The sequence below is a fragment of the Pisolithus orientalis genome (genome assembly GCF_024613125.1).
Source record: "Pisolithus orientalis strain OTSU chromosome Unknown F5J12scaffold_14, whole genome shotgun sequence".
NCBI classification, from domain to species: domain Eukaryota; kingdom Fungi; phylum Basidiomycota; class Agaricomycetes; order Boletales; family Pisolithaceae; genus Pisolithus; species Pisolithus orientalis.
This window is the reverse complement of record NW_026260795.1, coordinates 509980-532672: the sequence shown is the minus strand read 5'-3', so window position 1 is coordinate 532672 and position 22693 is coordinate 509980. Positions and strand designations below refer to the sequence as shown.

Sequence of the window (22693 nt, the reverse complement as noted above, 5' to 3'; positions counted from 1 at the left end):
CGACTCCATCAACAGCCACAACGCAAGCACTGACACCCCCCACCGACAATATTTATCATTTGGCTGCGTCCAATGAGACTACCTTCGACATTTCTTCCTACGCCTGCTCAAGCCCATCGACATCGGCGCCCTTCTCGTATACCCCCGGCTCGATGCGAACACGAGGTGGGAACGAGCAATGATTTACGGTGCGGAATGTGTGTTTCCTTCGTTCCTCCGCTCCTGGGCAAGATGTTATCGGAATGGACTGTCATATCGGTCACTAGCACTGGTGGGGTAGGTCAATATTCGGACTCATACTATACTAATCATGCACATTCAGCACGTAGCAAGTCCACGGCACGTCTGACGCCGATTCTCAACCAAAGGCCAGAGTTCAGAGGCAAAGACAAACAGTCGAATCTATCCATCCCTCACCTCCTCTGAATCGTTCCTCTCATCGCAAAGAAAGGCATTGGGGTTGCGATAGCTAATACGTTTCCCCCTCTTCCAGAATCGCTCAACAATGTTCAGTGCGTTGCGCTCGCCTCGCACGCCCAAGTCACGTCACGAATTCAATCGGTCCAGACTATGATCATCGGCGAGATTGTTCCATTTTTGGTACGTCCTGTTCCGCCTCCCAAGCTTCATGATGATGATCATGAGGGAGAGTGATTTTGTACAAGAGTCACTACCGGAATCCTCCGCGATGGCGCCACCAAACGCATCCATCAAAGTGTCTGCATGCTACATGTCCCACGCTATTGCTTTAATACGTCTGTCCCGGGACGTACTGCCTCCGCAACCACTACCAAATTCACACCATTCCACCTGTCGACAAATGGTGCAGTGAGCACGAAGTCAATTTTCACTTCGCAACCCCTCCCGCAAGCGTCTCGGTAAGCATATTGTCTTTAATCGCAGCCAAATTCATCTACCTAATCATCATATTCTATATAGTATGAGGTCAATGAGAGTTGGTGGGGAGTTGGTTTTCGAAGACGTCGAGTTTACGCTGTTGCAGAGGAAATCCGCGAAAATGGTACTTGATGGACAAGCACTACTATTACCTCAACCCGTCGTCGTAAATAGGAATTACTTTGCAATGCAAATCATCTGACTTTTTTCTGCAGCTTCAGAGTGGGTTCCGATGGACAGGGCTCGTGAGTCTAGTACACCGATTGTGGTGATTACGCCGTTCTATGGACTGTTTCCTTCTCCCACTCTGCAATCGCGTGTCACAATTGATCCTAGTAACTCCCGTAACTTCTTAGGAAACGCGTTACTGGCTTTTGCTGACACCAATGCCAAGATCTCAATATACGACGATTCTGTACCATCAATCAGTCTGAAGCCTTACCTTCTGCAGTAGGTTCCACACCCCGGCACACCATTTGAAAACGTCAGGACTGGCTCGTTCGAATACGACACGATGAGCACCGCAGTGTGAAGCATAGCTCGGTTGACATGGAACGGCTCCAGCCAGAAAACACTGTAAGGATGTCCGAAAAACTGTCAAAAAACACTACTTGCAATTGCTTTCATCAACCTATTGCCTCTGCCAATCTCTCTTTCCTCCTACAGTCAGCAAATTCGTCAGTTAGCAGCTACACGCGGAAACTTGCTCAAAATGTCCTTCCCGAAAAGTCGTCTAGTCCCTTGTTTGCGCTTATACAGCTGTAACTCCCCTGCACGATACACCAAACTTAGAGGCACTCCCTCGCCATATTTTCGTACGGCCTTTAGAATAGCACTCAGAAGTGCCTCCAATTTAGCCATCGAAGCTTCAGCCTCTCTAGCGTGGGCAGCCATCCCTTCGCTATTGATCTGAAACTTCTCCACTCGACCAAATGTGCCACGTGTGTGCTTTGCCAAGTACAGGTAAGATGTTTGCGACAGGTATAACTGGGGGTAGACTTCTTTCCAGTCCAGTTCCCTGCGTGCTGCTCTAGTCTTAATCTCGATCACGCTTGACTGAGGAAGGACCGAGCGAGGTGAAGTCAACTTTACTTTCATCCCGAAACGGCTGGAGAAGGCTGAATCATTAGAGAGTGTTGGCGCTCCTCCTGTCGCCCCTATGCTCAGTGTGGAGAAGGAGGCGAGGAAAGAATCATCCTCGCTTTCCGGCTCCGCACAGGCATCGACTTCATAACGAAGCAATACTTTAAGCCCTCCGAAATCCTAACCAGTATACTGTGTGACGTAGTAGGATGGAGGTGATCACAGTGACTCACGTAGCTGATGATGCGATGGTGACTGATTTCGTCTTCGGAGCCACGACGTGGTTTAGTTGCAGCCATTTCATACTCGTGGCCGTATCCACGGAATTCTGTGAGAGTCTCCGCCAAGGTTTCTTCGCGGCGTGTAAAGAGACACGTCTTCCCTAACACATCGAGATCAATGCGGAAGGTCTTTTCATGCTGTCCATCGATGCAACGTAACAATTTGCGCAAGTTATTCCTGTCCGTCACAAGATCGAAGTCACGATACCGGAAATCGTCATGCAGTGAATCGACAGCAGCAAATATGGGGATGAGAGCCGAACGACGTCCCATAAACGATGTATTACGATCGACGTAATGGACACCGGAGTCGGCGGGAACGGTCGTAACAGTGGTCGTCTTCCAAATGCGTGGAGAAGCTGGTAATGCATGATCTAGGTTACTAACTTTGATCGTCAAGCCTTTTAACCAGCTTTCCTCACCTGGAACGGCGATGCTAGGTGTCGGCCCTCCGATCCACGAGTAGGAGGCAATCGGCTTGACATTCCGTAGTTCTGCCCTGCTAGAAGAATGGTCTGCTGCCTCGGTGGAAATAGTCTCAGGCGCATCTTCCAGGCCTTTCAGGAGGAAACTGTCACTAGCAGGAGATGGGCCAAAGGTCCGAACTGTCGTTCTGTAAGACATGGAGGTTCGATGTTAGAAAGTGCGCACGATCTATTCTCTTTTATACGTAGCGGAACGCCACTGAACCTACGGTCACTTTTTGGAAATCGTAGATCACGGATGCTGAATTCCAAAAATCATCAGCACGTGCGGATATGAGTCTCCTTGTGGTCTTATCCTTGTTCCAGTTTCGAAATCCCAGCCATTAGGGATGGGAAGTCTCCGCGAAGATACGAGATTACTAGCCCCTGTAACACCCTAGTGAGAAATTGAGAAATATGTATGCCGACAACCGTCTCTTGGAGCACGAAGATACGTTAGTCAAGACACGTCTGCTTGTACCTTCGTGTACTAGTCAGGTCAATCCAAACCCATTGCATTATTGTGGTATGGTATAATACAACACTACCGCTAACCTCTACGCTATCTGATAGATCGATTCGTCAATATCAGATATGTCAAGGGTTCACGGAGGTATCCCCACTTTCGCTCACCACGACTCCATCTAGTTGCCCTCAAACCCTTCGCATCATTATCTTTGATCCTGCTGCAAGCATCGAGGATCAGCCTTTGAAACTTAAGGCCTAACTGCGCACCGGACTGGCCAATAAATGGCGTAGGCACCGCACGCACGATCCGGAGTGTTCATGGGGAGTCTTGGCCACACACCAACTGAAGTTGGCGTTCCTGAGTGTTACATCAGAGCAGGCGTGAATATCGTATCTCTGAAGACTGCGTGGGATCCAATTCAATAACACGCAGTTCTGGAGCACCACGAAATGCCTCTGTTAAAAGACGAGCACGGGAAGAGTCCGACCGTCTGCCCTCGCGCACCGTCAGCCGCCTCAAGTGCGTAAGGGGTAGAGTGCGATAGAGGGCAATGAGCCTCTCTGAGCGCCCTCCTCTGAGCCAAAACTCTCGTTCTGTAGATTCGAGTCGAAAAGCAAAGGTCGAATATCAAGGTATTCATCCATGGAATATAGATGATTCGTCCGATGGATATTGGGACCTAATATGCCGCAAAAAACGCTCCAGGTGTCCTGTTCCACCTCACAATCGAGGTCTAAAGACCAGATGAGTGGCGCAGATGGTCTAGGAATCTGAGACGGACGAGAGCTGTCATCAAATCTCTCCTCAACGAATGGCTGGACAATGGTGACATCAGAAGCAGCTGAACAAATACAATGCAGGTAGACCATCGCGGATCGAGGGAATTCCAGGTGAGCTAGAAACGCTGCGATAGAGAAATCTGAGTCGGCCAGGCTGACATGCTCCAACTTCGGGAGATTTTGGCCATGCCATGCGAGTCAATGGGTGGGGCACTCACGCTTGGAAGTGAGCCCTCCAAGAATAGTTGTTGAAGGCCTGGCAATTGGCCCATGGTGCGGATAACAGTATCCATAGTTGACATAGTCATGATACTGATGTTGAAGAGACTCAGATTCGTGAGCCTGCTGAAGACAGCTGACGATCAATCCACCCGACACCTCTCCAGGCGCAATTCACGAAGGCAAGGAGCCGATCCAGCAAAGAATCCTTGTCTATTGTGATTTGCTGACTACGAGATCTAAAGGGGGTCAAATACAAGCGAAGTGACCGTAGCGTGGGTGCAGTTTCAGTCAGCAGGTGGAGGAACTCGGTGGAATGGAGTCTTAAAAAACGAATCCAGAGATGTTGGATGCGGTGCATATGACTCGACGCCTTCTTAAAAGCCTTTACAGGCTCTAACGAAGGAAGATCAGATAGATCGACACGAACGGACAGTAGAGAAGTCTTGGACCTTGCTAGTGATTCGCCCATCCATGGACGCGAGACAAAGAAAAGACGAGTCCAAAGGGCGGGGCAGTTCAGGGAAACCTGACGCCAGGTACGGCAAATGTGAGAGACAGTGGCCCAACCAGGGTCCAGACCTGCGGGGGTGTCATCAGATTCAAGCGCGTACTCGAGAAAGATTGCAGTCAGTAGTTCCGGAGGCAAGCGAGAGACATGCGACAAGGAGTTGCACCAGGAACGTAGGGGGATAAAGACAAAGTGACTGTTTCAATCTCTTTGTCGATGCGATCCAGAGCATCCTAGACCAACGATTCTGAACTAGCCGCATCGACGCCATTTTTCGTCAAGAAATCTGTGATCCTCGATAGCTCTGACGCCATCTGCTAACACGTCAGACTAGGAAAAACTCATGCTTTTCAAGTTGAAAGTCGCTGGTAGAATACCACGTGACCGACGAGAAGACATACCAAAACGGGAAATAGATTGTGGAACTTGATGACTAAGCTGAACATTATGGTGTGGTGTGCGCATGTGCTTGGCGACTGGGGTATGATGGCACCCGATGTTACCGACCGTATTGTCGGCTTTGCTCACTGCATTCCTGGAACTTTTCAGTGGTAAACGACCTCACGACGATGGCCTTGGAAAGGCCCCTCCACGACTGCGATTTGAGCTCCGACACGAACACGCTATTTCGCTCGCAGGGAACGTGATATTCTCCGACGTACGTCCAGTCGGATTCGCTGAGACGATACATGAGCTTGGGTCGAGATACATATCGTCGTTCCGACCGCCGTCTTTCGAGGAGTTCTCCGAGGCGAGGGTCCGTTCCATAAGACATGCCCAAAGCACCAGGCTACCGTGGTACGAAGACGAGATTCTCGGGCCGGCTGTCGAGAGTAGGGAAACACTCCTGGAGCTTGCAAAGATGACGAATAATGCCTATGTGACTCCAAACGACACTGCATGGTACAGATTGGGAAACGGGTGGATTCCTGTGCGTGTTTGCTAGGAGTTTTGTTCGATGCTCCAAGAACTCGCTCAATTTTTGTTTCTGCGCAGCACTACCCATTCGGCTGGGAACCTGATTCCGACGGGTTCCGTGGTTATGTCTTTGCCACTCCAGATAACTCTACGGTTGTGCTTTCCATAAAGGGCACTTCAACAAGTTTGTTCGGGGGCGGAGGTCCAACGGCGAAGAAGGACAAGTTCAATGACAATCTGCTGTTCAGTTGTTGTTGTGCCCGTATAGACTGGACGTGGACAGCTGTGTGTGGATGTTACCGTGGGGGGTGGAAGTGTGACCAGTTGTGTTTGGAGCGGGCCTTGGTAGAAGAAAGTTTGTTTTATCCCATCGGAACGGTGAGTGCGTTCCTCGCTGCGAAACTCCAACGCCAACTCTTGGGTAGAATCTATACAATAACTTAACGTACATGTATCCGCATTCGAACATATGGATCATAGGGCACTCGATGGGTAAGTGGAGGTGTGTGCAATGCTCAGTGCCCTAACTTGACTTGCACCGTAGGTGGTGCCCTGGCATCTTTACTGGGTGTAACTTTTGGTGTACCTGTCGTTGCTTTTGAGTCTCCTGGAGAAAGGCTAGCAGCACAGCGGCTGCACCTTCCATCGCCAGTATGCTATTTATCTCCCTTAGTCCTTTCAGTAGTCCTAACTATCATACTTGCAGCCATCTACGCAACATGTGACACATGTTTATCATACTGCTGACCCCATCGCTATGGGCACATGTAATGGCGTGCTTTCTTCCTGTTCTCTGGCAGGGTTTGCCATGGAGACGAAGTATGCTCGAAGTGACCATGTTCGTTGCTAGTGTGTTCTCACTAACCATCTGCAGGTGTCACCTCGGGGAGTCCATCGTGTACGATACTGTGAGCAACCTTTCGTGGTCAGTTGACGTTCGAACCCATGGGATCGTGACCGTGATTGAAAACGTGTTGGGAAAGCCGTGGGCACCTTGTGACGAAGTGGGTCGAGAAGTTCCTAGGCCCAAGCGAGAGGTGGACTGCGTGGTGAGCCGCGTTCCTCTTCATTTGAGTTCGCGTTTTGATGTCTGACTCGCCACATTTTATTTTCCCAGGAGTGCTATAGTTGGGAGTTTGGCGACTTCCCGCCTAGCTGAAGCTGGGGGAGGCTTGCAGTGTGGTGGCGTCGAAGGCCTGGGTATACCACTGAGGGCTAGACGTGCACAGGTCATTCGAGTACGTGAAGAAGCAGTCATAACTCACAAGTAATGCATCTACATGTGATGATCGAGGTGTGATAAACTGATAGAATAGATCTAAATTGCTGAATTTATACGTACGAACGCAAAGGAATGGTGACTGAGAAGAGGTGAAATCTGCAACAAGTGGTACTCGTACTCTTAACCTTTGTCTCAACCCTCGGATATACATTTCAGACTGTCACCCACGCCGCAGTGCCATCGTCTTCATCACAATTTATTGAAACACGCACACTCACCTGCACGTGTACAGCAAGGTCCAAGCCTGCAGTAGACCCGCCCAGAACGAAGCATTTCTGAATTGGGGAGTTCAGATCTCAGACATGATCATCCCAGTCACCATTTCCCGTCCGAGTCAATTCTCCACAAAACTACCTCCCCAGCTTGTCACGCTTGGCCACGACGAGCTCTTTCTGATAGAGCTGCAGGGCACCCTTGATGTCGAGGGTACCGAGAAGGAAGACAAGGATGGCCAGGTAATCGGAACATTAAATACGACTGATATGGTGTGTGTAGACTGGGTGCTTTCAATGTGTACAAGCTCTTACTGACGATCCGGGCTACTATTTCGCAGAACAAACCCACCCTAACTATCGGATACCACTTACTAGAAGGAAAGGTGGTCAATCTGGCGAAGCCCCTGGGCGTTTTACACAAACAAGTGTCCGCCCCTGTCGGTGGTGAATCCACTGGCCCCGAGAGTCAGGAAGAAATTGGAGTGGGGACGAAGTGGGATGTAATAGCCATAGTGAAGAAGAAAATGGTGTTCTCCAAACGGCCCATGCCCATCGCCACCGGCAAGCCGGCCAGCAAAGCACCATCATCACGGAGGGCGTAGAGCTTCCGAAAAGTGCACCCGTGCATCCGGGCAGTACTAGGCCGTGGCACGGCCATGATGCAGACCCTGAGCCCACCCGTGGCTCCTCCGTGGCACTCGACAAAGCGCTAGTGAAGTTACCAAGCTTGGCCATATTCCATTGCTCGTGCCGTGAATGCCCAGAACGAGCACCACACGAGAGCGTCTCTTCATATTTCACTTTGCCAGTTGGAACTAGCAACGTGGCGCTCCATGACGGGCAGTGTAAACCATTTAAGCCAACGATATTACCCGGCTTGTGTAGACGATCCACATGCTTTGTATTATTACTTAGGATCGTAAGAGCGTAATATATATTTTTGAGGTCCGCGAGGAGGAGGCGAGCAAGCAGATTGAAAAAAATGCGGATGCAGAGCGTTGGTCCCGCTCGTGCAAAACAACGTTGCCTCAACGTTGTATTGCTCACCAGCCGAGCCGCACAGAAGCCCTTCTCGCCCTGCCATGCTGCAGGGTGCGTTTTTCGATAAAACGCAGCACGAGTTCGCCTGCGATCAGACACGTCTTACAGCAGTACCATACACCTCGACTTCCTGCTACCACCCATCACATCATCGTTGACATCTCCATCATGGCTGCAGAGGCTGGGACTCTCAAAGAGACGGGCATACCTTTATATGTGGACAAGCTCGAGCGATATGGTGAGGTGAAGGACCTGCCGCCGGTATGTTGCGTTTCATAGCTATTTGCTTGTGCATCGGCCGAGATTTATCGCGCTTGCCTATCATCTAGTCGTTGATATTGCGCTTACTCCAGACCAACGGTGCCCCACCTGACAACCAACGGGAGGAGGTACGCTCGCTACTCCGCGACCCGAAAGCAGAGTTGGCGGCAGTAGAGAACGACATAAACGACTTGCAGGCTCGTCTTGCAGACTACCAACGGAGAAAACGAGAGCTCATTTCTTACGTAGAGGATCTTGGTGCACTCCTCTCACCCATTAGACGGATGCCGCCCGAGATCATGGCGAGAATATTTGAGTTTTGTGGAGATATTGGCGCTCGTGGGCCCCACGCGGAACCCAGCAAGCGAGCGCCACTCCTATTGGGAAGCGTATGCCGTAGCTGGCGTGCTCTTTCTCTCGCGATCCCTCGTCTGTGGACTACACTCTACCTCAGACTGCCTACCAGTGGCTCCTTTGTGAAACAAGAAGAGATCCTGCAGGCTTGGCTGGAACGCTCGCGACCGTTCCCGATATCACTTTGGCTGTGGAATGACTTCCTGACAGACGACATTCCCGTGTCGTTCCTCCGGCAGCTCACCGAAGTCATTGCTGAACATTCTGATAGATGGAAAGCCATCTTCATTCACTTTCCTGCATACGATCCCGATTGGGAATACTTTGATGCTCTGGTGCGCTGTCACTTCCCTAACCTAGAGGAGCTCGAAATATCACCTCAATTCACTCCCTGGGCGCCGTTCAAACCGGAGCTGATGCCACGGCTGCGTGAACTCCAAGTTCCTGCTGGTGCCATGCCCGACAGTCACAGAACATTGCCGTGGACGCAGCTTACCCATCTGACCTTGCGTGGTGGCTACCGTACCACGGATGTCACTGAGCTCCTCCAGATCCTCTCATGCGCACCCCACTTGTCATATCTCCACGTTGAGATATCGCAATACCGAGCGGAAGGGAAATGGGACGACACGCTGGATCGCATTACGATGCCCTGCCTCAGCACTCTTGTACTCGTCACGATCACGAACCATGAGGAATGCATCGATCATTTTATGGACGGCCTCGTACTCCCGCACTTGCGGGACTTCCAGATGCTTACACGTGTCTGGGATTGCAGCAGCATGACTACGGCGTGGTGTCACGACTCCTTCCTGGCTCTCCTTTCCCGCTCCAAGTGCAGCATCAACCATTTTACCCTTCACGCGATCAATATCATTGGGTCGCAGCTTCGCGAGATCGTGGAGCGGTGTCCTTCGCTCGTGCTCCTCAAGCTCCACGGGGCCCGGACACACGTTGTCCTGGGCGAGATCATCAAAGATATGATCTATGATCACTCCGAATATGCATCATCTTTGCCTACCTCACCCTCGTCGGGCTCCCAGCAGGATCGAGCCGGTCTTCCACTCGCGCCATGGCTCAAGGCGCTCTCGCTCAGCTGTGAATCCATTGATGCGCTCACATACAAGGTTGACGACTCTGGGCTCACGTTCGAGGAGGCGTTCACGCGCATGGTCAAGTCCCGTACTGTCCTGCGCACGCGCGACAGCAAGGTTCTCCAGCTCAAATGGATCCATTGGACGATCTGGTGGGAGTGGTATAGGAGCTACTGTGTGTCGCCTGTCAAGGCGCACCCCGATCCGGCTCTGGAGGAGCGGCTGAGCGAGTTGTGTGCTGGGGAGGTGGATGTCGGTGTCTCCGCTGCTACGTACAATAAGTACAAGCGGGTGTCTTAAACGGCTCCGAAGAACGATTTCGTCGAGTTGTCGATGGGAAGTTCTACAATAATAGGTTCATCTTAGAATGTAGACGTCCTATAACAGACGATTTATCTCCTGGTTTTGAGAGGGCTTCACAGATTCGCAGAATGAGGAGACGCGATAAATATATTTGATTGCTCCAAGGAGGAAAACGAAAAGCACATAAAAATGTATCCCTACGAGCACTTAGTATACAAGATAGCAACGAGAATTGAGCTGCCCGACAACACCGATTGAAAAGGGCGGCGTGGAACCGCAGATAAGAATACAATGCGCGTGGCATGATAATGGGAAACGGAGGGAGGCGGAATGCACGAAATAACAGACGTGTCAGTGTATTAGCCGCCCACTGATATAGGGTTGCTCCCGTATATTGTGAGTGGGATCGTAGGCGGCGATGACATCATAGAATACTTGTGGTAATCAGAATTGTTTCAGTGAGTATGGTGAGTATGATGCCTTATGAGTTCGCGGGTGGAGGAACGAGTAGTCCGAGGTAACAAGTGGGTACCGATCAAAGGAGGGGATGCTTCTAGATGAAGCTGTCGAAATGGCCTTTTAGAATACGTTCGCCCATAGGAGAGGGTGCACGGCGGGGTCTTCCAGACTCCGTGACCGTCGCTGACCGCTTCGGCTTCCTTCCCGCAAACGAGGAAGTGGGAATGACAGGGGAGGTAGATACGGCGGTATTAGGCGGGGGTGCAGGCTGGGGAGGGCTGGTAGAGGGTGCGGCTGGGTTCTACGAGATTGTCAATCTAAATGTATACTCGAGCTGATAAGGGCGTACCTTTGCACTGCCAAAAGACAGACGCCTCAAGATATTCACGCCTCGCTCGTGTTGCACCACCTCAGCCACAGCAGGTTTCTGTGCGAACACCCCGCTGATGCTAGAACGACGGGCATGATCAGCACCTGGCGTTTTCTCCATGGCCTCGTCTAGAGTTGCCATGAGATGTGGGGAAGGCAATGGTTGATTGAGCGTACCCTCAAAGACAGGGGGTCCGAAGCCACGGAACGGAAAAGTGGCAGATGCTTTGGCAGGAGAGTGGGACAAGAACGGGAAAATGGGGGCGCTCGACGGGGAGAGCGGCTGGGATCTGCCAGGGGATGGGGTCTGGACAGAGGGAGGGGATGCCGGAGAGGGAGAGGAATCGGAGGCGGCGGAGAGCGAGCGGTGGCGGAGGTGGTGGGTGACGATTGGGATTGGCTTGGAGTGTCTGACGCCGCTGTCCTTGTTCGCCTCTGCAGGGTTCATCGTAGAGAGAGAGAGAGAAAAGAAAAGAGTTGGCAACGCTGATGAGTCAAATGCAGAGTGCTTTATAACCCCGCCCCTGGCAATCCCCGGACTGTTCCCCACAGCACGTGGCACGGTGTCATCGCCGTGTTTGGAACCTCTCGTCGAATAGTGACATGATTGCAAATGTATACGACGGCTGACGATGCCCGCGCTGCAGTCGCTGCAATCCCGCTTCTTGGCACAGCTCAGATCAAATCCGCAGTACAGGTAACACATCTCTGGGAGTAGAGTGGAGATATCATCACTTCTGCGTCGGACGCTGTGATGGCTTGCCGCTTTCAGGTAGACTCCAACAGCCTTTCTGACCAGCAAATTCTTCGGTACGAAACTCACTGTGGTCAGCACCACCGTATATAAGCTCCGGCCGTGCGCGCGTGAGACATCAAGTTGAGACATAACTGTCCACGGCAGTGCTGTCACCGTCAAGTTATGCACCCAAACTCGAAGTTTATGACTTTCGATGTCCGGTAGTTGATGGGTATGTATGAGACTCGCTGCTTGCCGTGTCTGCGCTTATTCTAGGTTTCAGCTCAAGCTATCAACTTTTGCTGCCATGACTCATGAGATAACGGAATGGCATCGGCACGGATACCACCCGTACAACTCATCATTTCATCAGAGATAGGTACACCGCATCGCGCAGGTGCAAGGTTCGTAGATGACAATTTCCATTTTGCGTACCCCAACAATTGAATGACAAGAGCAGATGACTCCAAGCCACAATCGACGCACGCATCGTTGCCACGTCTCCGTATCATCACATTTGCCTTCCGGAATCACGACGACCACTCCACAAGATAGCGTGCAGCACCCTGACAGGCGCATTCCTCGACTACGGTTACCAAGCCAGTGATGTACTTTTGGGCTGCACCCCGGCGACTTCCACGTAGGAAGAGTCACACGATCAAGTCTGGATCACGGAGTCGTCCCGTGATACGGTCTTGATAGCGAGATATCTTCCGTGGCGACGCCACTACTTTCGTTCGCGTTATCTGTCGTCTTCTCGAAGGCAAACTTGGAATGGCGTACGACACTCTTATCAAAGCTTTCATAGCTTGGTTATCTGTCCCCTGATCTTGATTAGAGTTAATTCGTTCGTGAGTGTCCCTACTACTTTTCAGACATCCAAATTCGTGGGTGGCGCATCAATATCCTTGAGCTTGATAACCCCAAACGGAGTCCCGTGGGTTGATACCTTCGTCAGACCTTCGCCTGTAGGTAGCTGGCAGGCATGTTGATTACAGATCAAGCGCGCTGCCCGTGATTGGTTGCGACGCGAAATACTGCGTAGAGTCGGCTCGTCGTCCACGTGTTATGCATTATCAAATCGTGCAACGACGCAGACGGCAAGATGCAAGGTTTCTCAAGTCTTCTGAAGGTTTCTATGGATCGGCCGTTAAAGTCTGGAGTTTGGCTTCGAATAACAGTCTTAAAATAGTCCGAGCCACACGTATGACCAAGATCACGCACAGACCTGGCAGACATAGCCGACTTGAATCCACAAACTAATGCTTTTATCGGGGCGCGGGTTCGCGCAGGCGTTCACTCATCATCCTCTACTGGTACTAAACCCTCCGCCCCGTTTATCAGGAACTTCAAGTGTGGTTACACATAAAGCGCGGCTCAACAAATATCTGCCACTGTAGCAAGATGTGACACTGGATGAATACATCAGGTAAATATGTTGTGGATTAAGGGTATGTACAGTCTTTGACATCTTGGCAAGGGTACAGAAGCATCGAATCTCCGCGACAGCCAAGCAATGGAAGCGGGAACCCGCTCTAAATCTTGCCTGATCGATCAGAGATGCAAGTAACATTCCACGTGAATGGAAGCCCGTCCACTTCTACCCGCTTCAAGGCCTCATTCATCCTACTAATGCTGGAGCGGTGCGACGCCGACGACACTGGCCAATAGTGCACATTCGCAAATAACCTGTGCACGCCTGACAATAGTTTGCATGCTGTCTTGGTTCTGTTCACCGCTTGCTGGGGCCGCCTTTCCCACCTTGACCAGTCCGGGAAAAATAGTCGCCCCCACTCGATCAACTTCTCCCTGCTCACTCTTCAAGCACCGTCGTATGAGCTCTATCTGGCGTGGCAACAGCGCACTCCCGACTTCGGGCACGAACGATCGGTAGAACGCATCTGCAGACGATCCGCTGGCATTGGCGCCATGTAGCATTCGCGAAAAGTTGTACGCGGCATCGAAGATGCTGAGAGCGCCCTTCATGGATGCACCGAGTGTCCTGACCAGAGATGGCATTTGATCGTCGAAGATGCTGTGTGCCATGCTTGTATCACAGGAATCGACTGCCGCTGAAAAGGTCTGACGACGCCAGACGGCTGCGACCATTGGATTCCCTGTTTCAATAGTGAGTTAAAGCGAGATCGCATGGTGCGACTGTCTTGAACACAAACACACTCACGAGAAAACAAGTGTTCATGTATACGCGTCAATTGCACATTTGCCTCGCCCGAATTCGTCACGATCAGACAGTTAATGACCTCGGCACTGATCATTTCGGACATGACATGTCGCAAGATGTTCTGTACCTGCACGGCGCTCGCACCAGGAGGCAGCGGTTCGTTGTTGCCAGTGATATCTGAGATGGCGGCAGCATAGATAGTGTCCAGGCTAGCAGGCGGGGATCGCACGACCTCCGCTGCCCACCTGTTAATCAGTCTTTCCAGCTGAGAGGCAGCGTTCTGAGTGTCGAAAGACCGTGATCGGCATTACGCCAGATGCATAGTATAACAAAGGTCCCACAGTGAGTGGTGGCGTCGTGCGTACGCCTTCAAGAACCACGCACCTTGATCGAAAAGTCATCCACCGATGTTCCTCCCTGCTTCGTAGCCATATCCTGCGGCCCCTTCGCAGTACCCTCCAACAACGCGATCCGCGCACGGAGCAATCCGATCTGTCGTTCCTGCTCCTCGAGCTGGCGTCGTTGTTCCTCGACCTTTTCATGCGCTATACGCTGTCAAGGGTGTTAGTTCATCCTGTATATGAGCCGCGATTTCGTCCAACGATGCTGCGATGCTATAGTAGTAGGATGGGATAGTACTCACGAAGTTGGTAAGTGCATAGCGGTACTGCTCACCGCTGACGACGTCCTGCTGGAATGCCATAGTCGACGATCACCCTCTAAACCTGCAGTATAGTACTAATACGAATCCTACAGCACACGAACAAAGTCAATCATTCACCGGTTCAAGGCGCGCCTGGATGCACAAGCTGTGCCTCGAACGTGTCAAAACTCACTGCCATCAGGGGCACTAATAATTCGAGGTGTGTATGTACATATATAGAGCAGTCATTTACCAAAATCTCGTAACTAAATCATCATCAGACCGAAGAACTTGTACGGCCACAGATAAGCAGTTCATTTTACCTGTAGTGACTCCATCCCGAAATCACTCCCGTTCCCTCGATCGAGATCGTTGAAAGGATCCCTCACGCTCCCCGTTCTCGCACGCCATAGCTGTGTGTACAGCGCCTTCAGCTTTTGTAGTTCAGCGTCCACCGTGGCCGTCTTGGCTGCAAGAGACACAAATACGGCATGCTGGGTTTGCAGTGCAGATGCGATGGCTGTGAAAGAGTGATTCACTCGTCAGTCCTAAGAGGAACGGACAGACATACGAACCTTGGGGGGTATTTTGCTGTTGAGTTACTGTTGAGGACAGTTTTCGTTCGATTTGCTTAAGGAGACGTGGTTATTGCTGGTGGGCTTGGATGGGAGATAGGAAAATACCTCGATCGTATTCTTACACCACTGCAGGCGTTCCTGCATCTCTTTGCTCATACGAGTGAAGAACCTGGGGGTCGGGATCCAATCAGCACGACTGGAATCAGCTCTAGTGGAAATTCTCACTCCAACGGGAACGAGGCATAGTTTTTCAAGTAGACGGTGTGTTGCTGTGGGCTCTTGAAGCCATCTATGATGCGGAATTGCAGCAACAGTATCTTGAACAGCTTGTTCTGTCTTAGCTTTGAGATCTCGGATGAACTGGGCATCTGCTTGTATCATGGACGTGACACTCAGCAGTTCCTGTAACGACTTTGTTTGATTGTTATACGAAGTGCGAACAAGATCGACTCAACCTTGTGCACTTCGCGAATGAGTTCTTGACCTTTGGTGGGTTCCTGACCAAGCTTGCGTTGCTTGAGATCGTTGCTGATCTGGATGCGACCATGGATATGTGCACTATCTAGAATGAGATTTTTCCGGGAACGTTCTGAAAACTGCACTTACTCGAGGGCTTCGAATTTTTTCTTTATATCCTCAGGAAGATCATTGAACTTCGTAGATCTCGAGAAGAGTACTTGTCCAGTGGGTTGCACTGGAGAAATACTGGAAGCGTGTATTAATGCCATCTATCACATCTGAGAGAACACATAACCCTAACCTCATCCTGCACGCTATCAGTGACTGAACATGCAACAAAGCAGAATTGAAACTCACGACTGTTGGACTCCGAAAAGCGACGGGCCCGTTGTCGTAGAACCAGTGCCAAGAGCTGGTAGCGTCGGCTGTGGCTGGAGAGTGCTGCTAAATAAACCTTGTTGGGCGGGTTGTTGGCCACCGAACAATCCAGTTGTTGGTTGGGTGGGTGCGCTGGGCTGGGCTGTGCTACCAAACAGCGACGTTCCTGCCGTGGGCTGAGATTGCTGTTGCTGCGTTGTGCCGAACGAAGACGTCCCAGTTGTTCCCTGAGGCTGTTGTTGTTGTTGCTGCTGCTGTTGTTGTGCACCTCCAAACAGCGACGTCCCGACCGTACTTTGGGGTTGGGGAGTCATTCCACCGAACAATGAAGTCCCAGTACCTTGAGGTTGAGGTTGCTGGGCCGTACCACCAAACAAAGACGTCCCAGGTGTCGTCTGAGACTGGGTCGTTCCACCAAACAGTGATGTTCCAGGTGCTGCCTGAGTGTTGGCTGGTTGACCAAACATTGACGTCGTAGGTTGTTGCTGCTGCTGACCACCACCAAATAGCGAGATTCCCTGTGCTGGCTGCTGAGTCTGCTGCTGCTGTTGCGGTTGGCCGAACCCAGTGAACGTCGAAGTGGTCGGTTGAGTTGAACCAAACAACGATCCAGCTGGCTTTGACGCGGTCGATTGGCCAAAGATCGTCGTGCTTCCGGGCGCCGCTGTCGTGCTGGCCCCAAAGGCCGAGCTGTGGGCAGATCAGCATCGTGTACGGACCAGTGAGACGATGACTTACCCGCCAAAGGACATTTTGGAGGAAGGCAAGGGGAGAAGGTCACGTGCCGCTCTCGTCGCCGGAGTTATATCTTACCCACTTGCCGATCATCGATCACTAGTGGAGTCGTGTGTGTGCTTGAAGAAGACATTCGGTGGTCAGTTGTAGCTGTATGGCTGCCCACGTGTCCACGATGCATCGTCCATACTAGCCCGGATTGCATTCCCAAGGCTGCTCGGTTGCATTTGCGACCACATGGTCATCTCGACTAACACGTCCGGTACGGCGTGTTGAAATGTAAGTGTGTACCCTCTGTTCTGCACTCCCGTGCGTACCCTCGCGGAGAGTTACCATCGCCGTCTTGTTGGTTGGTGGGTGCCGACCTACCAAGCTTGACCTTAGAAATATGGAGGACCTTCCTGGATACTCTCGCTACTCACGGGCAGCACAAGCACGGGCGTCAAGCAGCAACGCTAGCAGCGGTAACAGCCGTTCTGGCTCGACTTTTTCTATATCATTAGAGGATAGCAAGGCCCACAAGTGGTTGACATTACACGTCCTCAATCGGTCACCGAATCCAACGTCTCTGCCGCGTTTTTATCAGGGTGACAAGATCGTCGGGTATGTCGATTTGGACGTTCTCAAGTCCGAGCCAATCAAGGCTATCACTATCAAGGTAGGTGGAAGTCATCTAATGCGCAGTGTTGATCATGTACCAGGACCTGGATTGTTCAATTGTTGTGTTAGGTCACGGCTGGGACAACCTTCGTCGGGCAGGAAGAGGACGAGTTTCTTAAAATTGAGAACGAACTATGGAATCCTTCAGTCCTTCTCCCAGACGGATCCAAAGTTTCTAAATTCGAAAAAGGAACTTATTCGTGGCCGTTCCTGATATCCCTCCCCTCCGAGGTAGAGGTACTAGATGGAAAGGTCAAGAAAACCTTTCCTCTCCCCGCCACATTCTCAGAAAGAGCCAGCGCCGGATATCTCGACTATAAACTCACCGTCACGATCAAACGCAAGGGTTTGAACGTCAACAAGACGTAGGTCTATTTGCTGATGGTGTACGCACCGTGTTCAAAGCTATGTAGCCTCGTAACATCGTTTGCCTACGTACCTGTGGTAAGAGCCCAACCGCCGTCGCCATTGTTCCAGAAGGCTATTAAAGAGAACCTACCCCTTCTTGGACCCGAGGGTATGCGACACGCATTACTTACCTGACCGCCGTCGTTCACAGCAGACCTTTAGATGACCCCGCAGGATGGCATGTTTTACCTGCCGTCAACATTCGTGGAACCCTATTCGATTCACGGCAAGTCGAAGTAACGTGCACCGTACGTTCTACCCCACCCGGTTGCCGGATATCCTTACGACGCCTCCACAGTTAGCTCTCGCCAACCCAGTTTGTCTCGGAGTCAGGCTCCCGCCGCTCTTCACTAACCATCCGCGCAGTTGACGTACGCTCGTGGAACTTCTGCACCTGTCTGGTTAACCTTGACAGGTACAGACGCACAAGCACTTAATGCACTCTCCTCTCCATCGACGATCAGACTTTCCCTTGTCAGGTCGCTCGCTACGGGATCGGATGCGACGGTGGAACTGGACGATTCTGAGCGAAGGACGGACAACTTTTTCCTCGAGACTGTGTCAAAAGGGGTGTTTTGGCCAGCAGCGGATGGATCGTCGAGAGGGGGTGCGGTGGGGAAAAGGGTTTTGCAAGGCGAGGTGGAGGTGAAGAGGTCATCGAAGCCGAGCTGTTTGTTTCCTAAGTTCACGACACGGGTGAGTGTAGTCGTCCGCTGTTTATCTCATGTTCTGATATGCACGTTTACAAACCATGAACCCACAGTACCGCATGGAGCTTCGCCCTTTCGAAGCACCTGGATTCGTCCCTACCGTATCTGGTACTACTACTACGTCGTCATCTCGCTGGTCATCCAAGTTCAAATTCCCGTTGAACGCTATCTCAATGACGCCCCTCCTGAAACACCCAGTGACAATAGTCAACTTCCCTGCGCGAAGTACTACTCTTCGTTCACGCGTGCCTCCAGAGTATGTACAAGGAAAAGGCGTAGATTGCAACAATTCTGTGGGGTTATTGGAGAACGGTAACCGGTGGTTTTATCACCATGGGGGAGACAGATAGCTAGACAGTATCAGGAGGTAAGTGTGCCTGGAAAGGAGAAGTGTCGCAGACAGGTTAAAAGCAAAACTTTATTTTGGATGTACCCCCTCGTTTCATTCCCATGCAGTTTTTCAGGGTTATTGCACCCATCCCTGTGTGTGGCATATGCGTAATGGTACTTCTATTGATTCCAAAGAAGCCCTATTGAAACGGACAGCCAAGTATAGTAGAAATTGTCGTGGCCGTCATTCTACATGCTCCATCGCCATGAATAACAATGTCTCAAACGTATCATCTGCCTTCCTGAGCGACGTGCCCCTGGCTCCCACTCCATCTATGAGGTCCTGATCACTCTGCGGAATCTCCCATGACATTGACTCAGGGCGACGGTGCGCGACGAAGACAAATGTCTGCTCAGGGGTGTTGGGATCGATGTCGCCAAATGGCATCCATGATTCCGACGCCACGTCCTCGCCCAACACATGATCATCCGCTACAACTGAGAGTCGGAGGGGACGTCGATGACGGAAAAGAACCGGGTGGAACGCGAACCACAGCCCGAACGCAGCCCAGAATGGAGTTTCCTTCTGTAAACTCCGAACTTTGTACGAGACGACAATTCTAGCGTAAGTTCTGTTCACGGCATCCGAGTATGGGGACGAAGTGAGATGAATAAGAGTGCGTAGGAGAGGTGCAAACAATTCTGGGAAGTATACCTGACTGGGATGTTATGGGGTAAGCAATAAAGAGAAGGAAAGGTAAACGTACGAGATCACTGCAAATAACATGGGTAAGTCGATTACAAGACCGAGCTTTCCAAGGCGCATCATCAGTGGAACTTGTATTTCCACGAAAGCCAAACTCTCGTTCGATGAGCATAGCATGATCTAAATTTCCCCAAGAAAGGGGTCGTACAAACATGTTCCCGCATCCCGACTTGCTCAAGTCCGGGGTGAGCAGAGAGCCAGTGTGAGCGTGGAGGTTCCGTTCTAGTAGAGGACACACATCCGGAAGATCCGTGGCGATGACGACTCCATCGCTCAGGAATGCGCGTGCAATCCGTGCGGCGACGATACCCGTTCCCGACCCGAGCTCGATCAGTGTTGGACAACCATAATCTTGACTCCCATCGTCAAAGAAAGGCGGATCGAATTCCAAATCGTGTGCATCGACATTCATGGAATCTATGTAGGAGCACATCGCCAGTGCAGCTTCCCTGCGCGGACACCGATCTTCAACACACGGGTGTCCTCAGATGTCGGATAAGAGAGCGGAGGGTAATCACCAGACCCTGCCTGCAATGCCGAATGTCTCAATCGCGTCACGCTGAGCTGAAATCCCAAACTCATCGTCGACACGATCAGCTGTTGTATTAGGTGATATGGACAGGCTCGGAGGAAAGTTGGGATGGTAGGACATGGTGACGATAGGTGTTTGTTTGTCTTTGTTAGGATCCAAAGGTGCCACCTTCATTGGCTGTTAGTTCAAGAGTCAACCAACATGTCCAAACAGGCCAGAACTCCTCAACAAAACTCTAGTGGCAATCGGTCCAGTTCATAAACCTCCTCTCATTTTGGAGTGAGGGAATACAGTAAATAAAATACACAAAGAATAGTTGGCATTTATTGAATTAGTGGTCTAGGGGGTAGCAAGCTACATTGCCCATACTCTACTACTTGTGCTATGTTGTTGATCCCATGCTACTATCATGTGATAGGATAATGCACAATTTGAAATAGCTACACAACAGCAAAATTTGTTGTGATTGGTCTTTGGGGACCTGACTAGAAGTGGGTCTTAGGGCCTGAACATGGTAGCAAAATTTCTTCTTCCTTATGCAAAACATATACAAACCAAGTCTGTGCAGAGTTCAGTGGACTTCCAAGTTGATATCTGGCTGTGGGCACATGGCAATCAACCACTCATACACTATGCTGTTGACCTATCACTATGATTCAAGAATTGCCTCATTACCATGGAGGAGGAAGAGGAGGAGGATGATGAAAGATTCCAGGTCCTAATCTCATTCAGAGGGTGCTAGTCATGCAGCAGGTTCAGAACTATGCAACAGTTGCCTGCTGTACTCAGTATATACCAGGCTGCAATTGCAACCCTTCGAAGTGCTACCCCAGAACCTTACCACACATCTCTCTTTTGGGACAGGGATGGGTAGATGAACTACTTAATGGGCACCCCATGCAGATCAGAAGCAAACTTGGCATTCACAAACATATCTTCCTCAGGCTCATATCTATCATTTGAGAAGGGCAGCTTCAAGATTCAAGAACATGTCACACTAGAAGAGCAACTGGCAATTTTCCTGTATGCAATGGTTACAGGCTTATCAGCCCAGCATATTCAGTGAGTGATTCCAACATTTGATGGACACTATATCATGGTGAGTGTACAGTCACCTGAACACATGGAATTTCTGCTAATCATATATTTTACCCAGGTATTTCAAATGAATGCTCCATGCATTCAGCAAGGGTCCAATTTATACCACATATGTCTGCCTTCTCAGAGCCAATTCACTGATCCCCAGTTGTATTGCTGCCACAGTACTAAATTCTATCCTTACTTCAAGGACACCATAGGTGCTCTTGATGGCACACATATTGCATGTGTGCCATCAAAAAGTGAATGGGATCTGATGCACAATCACAAAGGTTTCTTATCTCAAAATTGTCTTGTTGCATGCTTGTTTCGATGGTATTATTACATATGTTCTTGGAGGCTGGGAAGGATCAGCCACTGATGCTACTGTCTACCACAATGCATGCTTGCAGGACTTCACAATTCCTGATGGGCACTATTATCTTGCTGATGCAGGATATCCATTGACTCCACAATTACTTGTACCATACCATGGCCAATGTTATCACTTTGGCCAAGTGGGGTCAACCTAACTTACAGTAAGTACTATTATATCCTTATGTACATTTGATTCTCATTCACTCCATATAGGCCAAAGGATAGCAAAGAACTCTTCAACCTTCACCATGCCATGCTTTGAAATGACATTGAGCATAACTTTGGAATCATAAAGCAGTGTTTTTGCACCCTTGTTCTTCCACCCAAGTATGATATGGCAATCCAATCATGGTTTCCTGCAGCTGCATGCTGCCTTCACAATATTATCTGCCTCCATAATCCTGATGATGTCGATATGCCAGATCCTGATGCAGTCGATGAAGAAGAAGGGCCACTCCTAGCACCTGAAGAAACTGATGTTGGAGACTTGCAGGATATTCCATTGAACACTGAGTTGCACAAACAGATGAATGCCTTGCATGACATGATCACAATGCAGATGTGGGTGTTACACCTTGCCCGGGGCTCTTCCCTTTTTCATCTCATCACAGTCACATGTATCATGTGCCTCATCATGTCCCTCGTGGTTGTTGCCATCCTAGGGGCCCATATGCTCCAAGGGTTGCTTGGATCTCCAGCTGTCAAGGTATTTCCAATACCTGTCGAGACTGTGCCCCTTATTTGATCCAGTGTTCCACCACCCTCTCTGATGGACAACTTGTTTCTTTCTTGTCCCAGTTGACTCGTCTTTATTGCCCAGATGTTGTATAGTAGTTCCGGTGTCAGGCTCCTTGTTGCACATTGATTGCACTGGCTGGTATAGCCTTCATTGTCTCCCTACCCCATCAGATGACATCATATGACTCCTATTTATTTCACTGATTGTTCTGTTGACTACTGCAGATATGTGTTGTGACTGGTACAGTACTCTTACTTAGGAGTATATAACTCTTTGTACTTTACTGTGTATCCTCAGTTTTTTGATAGCTTGCAACTCAGCTAACTTCCTTCTCGCTTGTCCTTGTTCTCTCCCCACACGAACAACCTTAGGGACTCACCAGC

At 50.5% G+C, this 22693-nt stretch overlaps 9 protein-coding genes across 9 annotated transcripts; 4 read left to right on the top strand and 5 right to left on the bottom strand.

The window, feature by feature from the left end:
• Positions 1-1476: 1476 nt before the first annotated feature.
• Positions 1477-3192, bottom strand: F5J12DRAFT_101327 (uncharacterized protein). Its single transcript, XM_051737960.1, has 3 exons — positions 2684-3192; positions 2214-2620; positions 1477-2160 (listed from the first exon to the last, which is right to left on the bottom strand). The coding sequence occupies exons 1-3, from the start codon at positions 2883-2885 to the stop codon at positions 1576-1578; spliced, it is 1194 nt and encodes a 397-aa protein (XP_051599982.1). The 5' UTR covers positions 2886-3192; the 3' UTR covers positions 1477-1575.
• A 1988-nt stretch (positions 3193-5180) lies between these two features.
• F5J12DRAFT_768839 (alpha/beta-hydrolase) lies at positions 5181-7016 on the top strand. Its single transcript, XM_051742221.1, has 7 exons — positions 5181-5634; positions 5700-5999; positions 6047-6113; positions 6166-6272; positions 6328-6440; positions 6496-6670; positions 6739-7016. Exons 1-7 carry the CDS (start codon positions 5200-5202, stop codon positions 6778-6780), a joined length of 1239 nt encoding a protein of 412 aa, XP_051599981.1. The 5' UTR covers positions 5181-5199; the 3' UTR covers positions 6781-7016.
• F5J12DRAFT_831854 (Ctf8-domain-containing protein) lies at positions 7017-8092 on the top strand. Its single transcript, XM_051745758.1, has 2 exons — positions 7017-7388; positions 7457-8092. The coding sequence occupies exons 1-2, from the start codon at positions 7206-7208 to the stop codon at positions 7718-7720; spliced, it is 447 nt and encodes a 148-aa protein (XP_051599980.1). The 5' UTR covers positions 7017-7205; the 3' UTR covers positions 7721-8092.
• On the top strand, positions 8093-10300 carry F5J12DRAFT_927480 (uncharacterized protein). Its single transcript, XM_051749409.1, has 2 exons — positions 8093-8420; positions 8489-10300. The coding sequence occupies exons 1-2, from the start codon at positions 8328-8330 to the stop codon at positions 10166-10168; spliced, it is 1773 nt and encodes a 590-aa protein (XP_051599979.1). The 5' UTR covers positions 8093-8327; the 3' UTR covers positions 10169-10300.
• On the bottom strand, positions 10301-11501 carry F5J12DRAFT_831849 (uncharacterized protein). The gene is made up of 3 exons (XM_051745757.1): positions 11177-11501; positions 10980-11128; positions 10301-10931 (listed from the first exon to the last, which is right to left on the bottom strand). The coding sequence occupies exons 1-3, from the start codon at positions 11445-11447 to the stop codon at positions 10725-10727; spliced, it is 627 nt and encodes a 208-aa protein (XP_051599978.1). The 5' UTR covers positions 11448-11501; the 3' UTR covers positions 10301-10724.
• A 1433-nt stretch (positions 11502-12934) lies between these two features.
• On the bottom strand, positions 12935-14906 carry F5J12DRAFT_831844 (uncharacterized protein). Its single transcript, XM_051745756.1, has 5 exons — positions 14842-14906; positions 14561-14780; positions 14302-14469; positions 13918-14197; positions 12935-13852 (listed from the first exon to the last, which is right to left on the bottom strand). The coding sequence occupies exons 2-5, from the start codon at positions 14618-14620 to the stop codon at positions 13365-13367; spliced, it is 996 nt and encodes a 331-aa protein (XP_051599977.1). The 5' UTR covers positions 14621-14780; positions 14842-14906; the 3' UTR covers positions 12935-13364.
• Positions 14781-16750, bottom strand: F5J12DRAFT_831836 (uncharacterized protein). The gene is made up of 7 exons (XM_051745755.1): positions 16714-16750; positions 15955-16665; positions 15745-15843; positions 15594-15696; positions 15244-15540; positions 15136-15190; positions 14781-15080 (listed from the first exon to the last, which is right to left on the bottom strand). Exons 1-7 carry the CDS (start codon positions 16725-16727, stop codon positions 14875-14877), a joined length of 1485 nt encoding a protein of 494 aa, XP_051599976.1. The 5' UTR covers positions 16728-16750; the 3' UTR covers positions 14781-14874.
• Positions 16751-17098: 348 nt separating this feature from the next.
• On the top strand, positions 17099-18838 carry F5J12DRAFT_939275 (uncharacterized protein; the record flags this gene model as incomplete). The annotated part of the gene is made up of 7 exons (XM_051749661.1): positions 17099-17368; positions 17440-17735; positions 17784-17887; positions 17941-18026; positions 18077-18094; positions 18145-18474; positions 18542-18838. 7 exons carry the CDS (start codon positions 17099-17101, stop codon positions 18836-18838), a joined length of 1401 nt encoding a protein of 466 aa, XP_051599975.1.
• Positions 18839-19062: 224 nt separating this feature from the next.
• Positions 19063-20236, bottom strand: F5J12DRAFT_720951 (putative methyltransferase-domain-containing protein; the record flags this gene model as incomplete). The annotated part of the gene is made up of 5 exons (XM_051741272.1): positions 19063-19230; positions 19285-19533; positions 19586-19629; positions 19669-20033; positions 20103-20236. The coding sequence occupies 5 exons, from the start codon at positions 20234-20236 to the stop codon at positions 19063-19065; spliced, it is 960 nt and encodes a 319-aa protein (XP_051599974.1).
• Positions 20237-22693: the final 2457 nt, after the last annotated feature.